Source organism: Fukomys damarensis, unplaced genomic scaffold, assembly GCF_012274545.1.
Source record: "Fukomys damarensis isolate Sample0158 unplaced genomic scaffold, DMR_v1.0_HiC HiC_scaffold_37, whole genome shotgun sequence".
NCBI lineage: Eukaryota > Metazoa > Chordata > Mammalia > Rodentia > Bathyergidae > Fukomys > Fukomys damarensis.
Window position 1 is genome coordinate 1,533,231 of NW_022900949.1, and position 3,704 is coordinate 1,536,934.

The 3,704-nt window shown below is 49.7% G+C and overlaps 1 protein-coding gene across 1 annotated transcript in view; it reads left to right on the forward strand.

The window, feature by feature from the left end:
- Positions 1–859, forward strand: part of B3gnt3 (UDP-GlcNAc:betaGal beta-1,3-N-acetylglucosaminyltransferase 3) — a 15,592-nt gene extending 14,733 nt beyond the window's left edge. Inside the window, 1 exon segment of the mRNA XM_033759388.1 lies at positions 1–859. This exon segment is cut by the window's left edge and continues 32 nt beyond it. Within this exon segment, the coding sequence (XP_033615279.1) occupies positions 1–161 (161 nt within the window). The 3' untranslated portion in view covers positions 162–859.
- Positions 860–3,704: the final 2,845 nt, after the last annotated feature.

A 3,704-nucleotide genomic window follows, 5' to 3' on the forward strand; every position in this document is an offset into this window, starting at 1 on the left:
CCGGCGTGCAGGCGCCCTCGGCCAGCCTGTCCTCCTTCGACCCCTGCTTCTACCGCGAGCTGCTGCTGGTGCACCGCTTCCTGCCCTACGAGATGCTGCTCATGTGGGACGAGCTCAGCCGGCCCAACCTGGCCTGCGGGCGCCAGAAGGAGATCTACTGAGGCAGCCTCTGTCCGCATGCGAAGGCACACATGGAAGCCAAGGCAGCCTTGGCCTTGGGGCGTGAGCTGGCAGAGGACGTGCCAGGGAGCATGGGATGTGTGCGGGAATCACCCCCTGGTTAACTCCTACACATCCTTCACGACCCACTTGGCACTGCCCACGCCGTGCTCCGTAGACTCTAGGCTGCAGGGACTTCAGAAACGTCTTTGAACTCCTTTCGGGAAGCACCTCTGCTGGGCTCCGACTAGGGGTGGATCCAGCCGTCCAGGCACTGCCGCACCTCCCGGAGCCAAGCCCAGCTCAGACTGAACACTAAAAACACCCCTTGGGAGCCAGGCTGGGTCACTGAGTTTCAGCGCCGACCAGGACTGCTGAGTTCACATTAGGCTGAAGTGAGGAGTATTCGGAGCCAGGAAAGAGGGGTCCTAACCCTCGGGGGCCAAGGGCTGGGGTCCGGCACCGTCCCTGGCTGTGGGACAAAAGGTTCCAGTGGTAAACGAGGATAGATAAGGGGGGCAGCTGTGGAGAAATGGGTGCTCTGGGGTCCCAGCGCAGCACTGTTCCCACACCTGTGCCCTCGGACAGCAGGAAGGAGCAGGGAGTCTCCACATGGACTTGGGGTCCAAGCAAGTGGTGACCCCCTGCCCCAGAGTCAGCAGGTTGGGGGACACTGGGAATAAAAGGATTTGTGCAGGTATGGAGTTGTGTGTGTGTGTGTGTGTGTGTGTGTGTGTGTGTGTGTGTGTGTGTGTTTTGGGTTTTTTTGAGACAAGGCTTCACTGTGTAGTAAAGGTTGGCCTTAAACTCACAGGAGCCCTCCTGCCTCGGCCTCCTGAGTGCTGGAATAACCGGCAGGTGCCTCCAGGCCCAGCCTTGTCCTGCGCTCACTGCTTTTTCTGAGAAGTGCCTGTTCATTTCACTTGCGCATTTCCTGATTGGATCTCTTATTTGGAGTCGTCTGACTTTTTGGAGTTCTTTCTGTCTTTGACATACCGGCCCTCTGTCTGAGGAGTAACTGGCAGACATTTTCCCATTCTGTAGGCCGTCTCCGTACTCTGCTGGTTTCCTTTCCTTTTGAAAAGGCCTTTTCATTTGGTGTGATCCCTCTTGTCTGGTCTTGTGACTTCCTGTGTGATTGGAGCTCTGTTCAGCCGTTGCTGCACCTGTGATTTCAAGGAATTGTTTCTTTGCATGTGTTTATTTTATTGGCACACTTTAGATATCCGTAATGACGGCCTTTGTCGTAGGGAACTTGGACCTGAGCGCGATATATCTTGCTTTTTTCCCATTGCCCTTGCCTCGCTTCAGCCCTCTTTCCCTCCTTTTATTTTTTTTTTCTTTTTTGTTTTGTACCAGGGATCAAACTGAGGACGTTGTGCTTGGGAGCAGAATCATTGAGCTAAATCCCGGGCCTCTTCCCCTCCTTGTTTACAAAGCTTTGCTTCCATTTTTTTCTTCTGTTCTCTTACTCTCGTCCTTTCTTTCATTTCCCCTTCCCCTCCCCTTGATCCTCCTCTCGTCTGAACATTTTCTAATATCTGTGATACATTTTGGTCCTGATCTCCGCTTTCGGTTTCTCACCGAAGAGACACAGTGAAGTTTTGAAGTGAGTGTCTGACTCGTTTCACTGAAGAGCAGGGTCCCAAGGTCCATCCACCTGATCTTCACCAGAAGGCTGAGAAGCAGTTTCAAAGTCCATCTATTTAGCTAGAAATATCTGAAACTCATCCTTCTTTGGGGCAGAGTAGTACTCCATTTTTTTAAAGCTACATCGCCTTTATCCATTCATCAGTGGATGGACTTTGGGGCTGTTTCATAGACTTAGCATTAGTCCTGTAAACAGGGCTGTGCATGTATCACTGTGGTAATTCAGAAAAATAGCAAGCAGAGGAACAGCGGAGTCAAATGAAACCTCTAATCCTAGTTCTTTGAGGTATCTCCATCCTGACTTCCACAGCGGGTGCACCAGTCTGCACTCCCACCAACACTGGAGCAGGGTTCCTCTCTCCCCACAGTCCCGCCAGCATTTGTTAGTGGTTGATTTCTTGGTAGCAGCCATTCTTTCTGGGGTGAGGTGGAATCTCAGTGTTGTTTTCATCTGCATCTCTCGAATGATCAGTGATGTGGAACATTTTTTCATATATTCATTTGCCACTTGTACGTCTTCGTCTGAGAAACGCCTGTTCATTTCAGATGCCCGTTTTTGGATTGGGTCTGTAAATTCGGGTGGGCTGGTTTTTTTCAGTCCTTTATATATTTGAGACAGGAGGCCTTTGTCTGAGGAGCAGCTGGCAAAACTTTCCCACACTGTGGGTCGTCTCTTTGCCCTTAGTGGTTTCCGTTGTGGTGCAAAAGCTTTTTAATGAGATGAGATCCCAGTTGTTGATTGTTTGTAGTATTTTCTGTGTGATTGGGGTTTTGTTCAGAAAATCTTTGCCTACACCGATGTCTTCCAGAGCTCTACCTGTTTTCTCTTCCAGTGTTTGACCTATTTTATCCTCCGGGGGTAGGTTCAATGTTTCATTGCTTAAATCTTTGATCCATTTTTATTTTACTTTACTGCCTGGTGAGGGACATGGGTCCAGTTTCAATCTTCTGCACTTAAATAGCCAGTTTTTGAAGCACCGTGGCCATGGTCTTTTTTGTTTTGTTTTGTCTTGTTGAGACAGGGTCTCACTCTGTAGTCGAGACTGACCTGGAACTCACCGTGCAGCCCAGGCTGGTCTCGGACTCACAGCGATCCTCCTGCCTCAGCCTCCTGAGTGCTGGGACCACAGGCATGTACCACCACACCCGGCCCCCTGCTTTGGTCTTGTTACGCTGGATTGCTCTCTCTGTTCTGGATCTCTTCTGGTCCCACATGAATTTCAGGATTGTTTTCTCCAGATCTGTGACATACATCGTTTTGCCTAGGATTGTGTGAATCTGTATAATGATATTAGGAGTGTAGCTGTTTCAGCAATATTGGTTCTGCCTGTCTGGGAGCAGGAGACAGCTTTGCGTTTTCTGCTGTCCTCCTCGATCTCCTCTTTCAGACTGATGGAGCTTTCCTGGCAGAGGTCTGGGTGTTTCATTTTCCTCGATGCTACTGTGAACAGTACCGTTTCCCCGGTTTCTCTTGCATCGACTTTCTTCCCGAAGTAGGGGGACGCTCTTGATTTTCGCGTGTTGCTTTTTGTATCCTGCCACGTTGCTGGAATCGGTTAGCGATCCAAAGAATTCTTTGACACATCTGTGCCGAGGGTCACGTCATCTACGGATAAGGGGAGTTTGAGCCCTTCCTTTCCTGTGTGGACCTTCTCATGTCTTCCTCTTGCCTGATGGCTCTGGCTAATGTTTTGAGTAGAAGTGACAGCGGGACATCTTGTCTTGTTTCTGAGTTTAGCGGGAAAGCTTTCAGTTTCCTCCCATTTAATACGATGTTGGCCATTGATCTGTCGTAATCCCTGGCCCTGTGATCCTGATCCTTTTTAAGAATTTGCTTCGTATTATTCACTAATGTCTTGTGGGTTTTTGCATCTGTGTTCCATAAGGAGATTCTC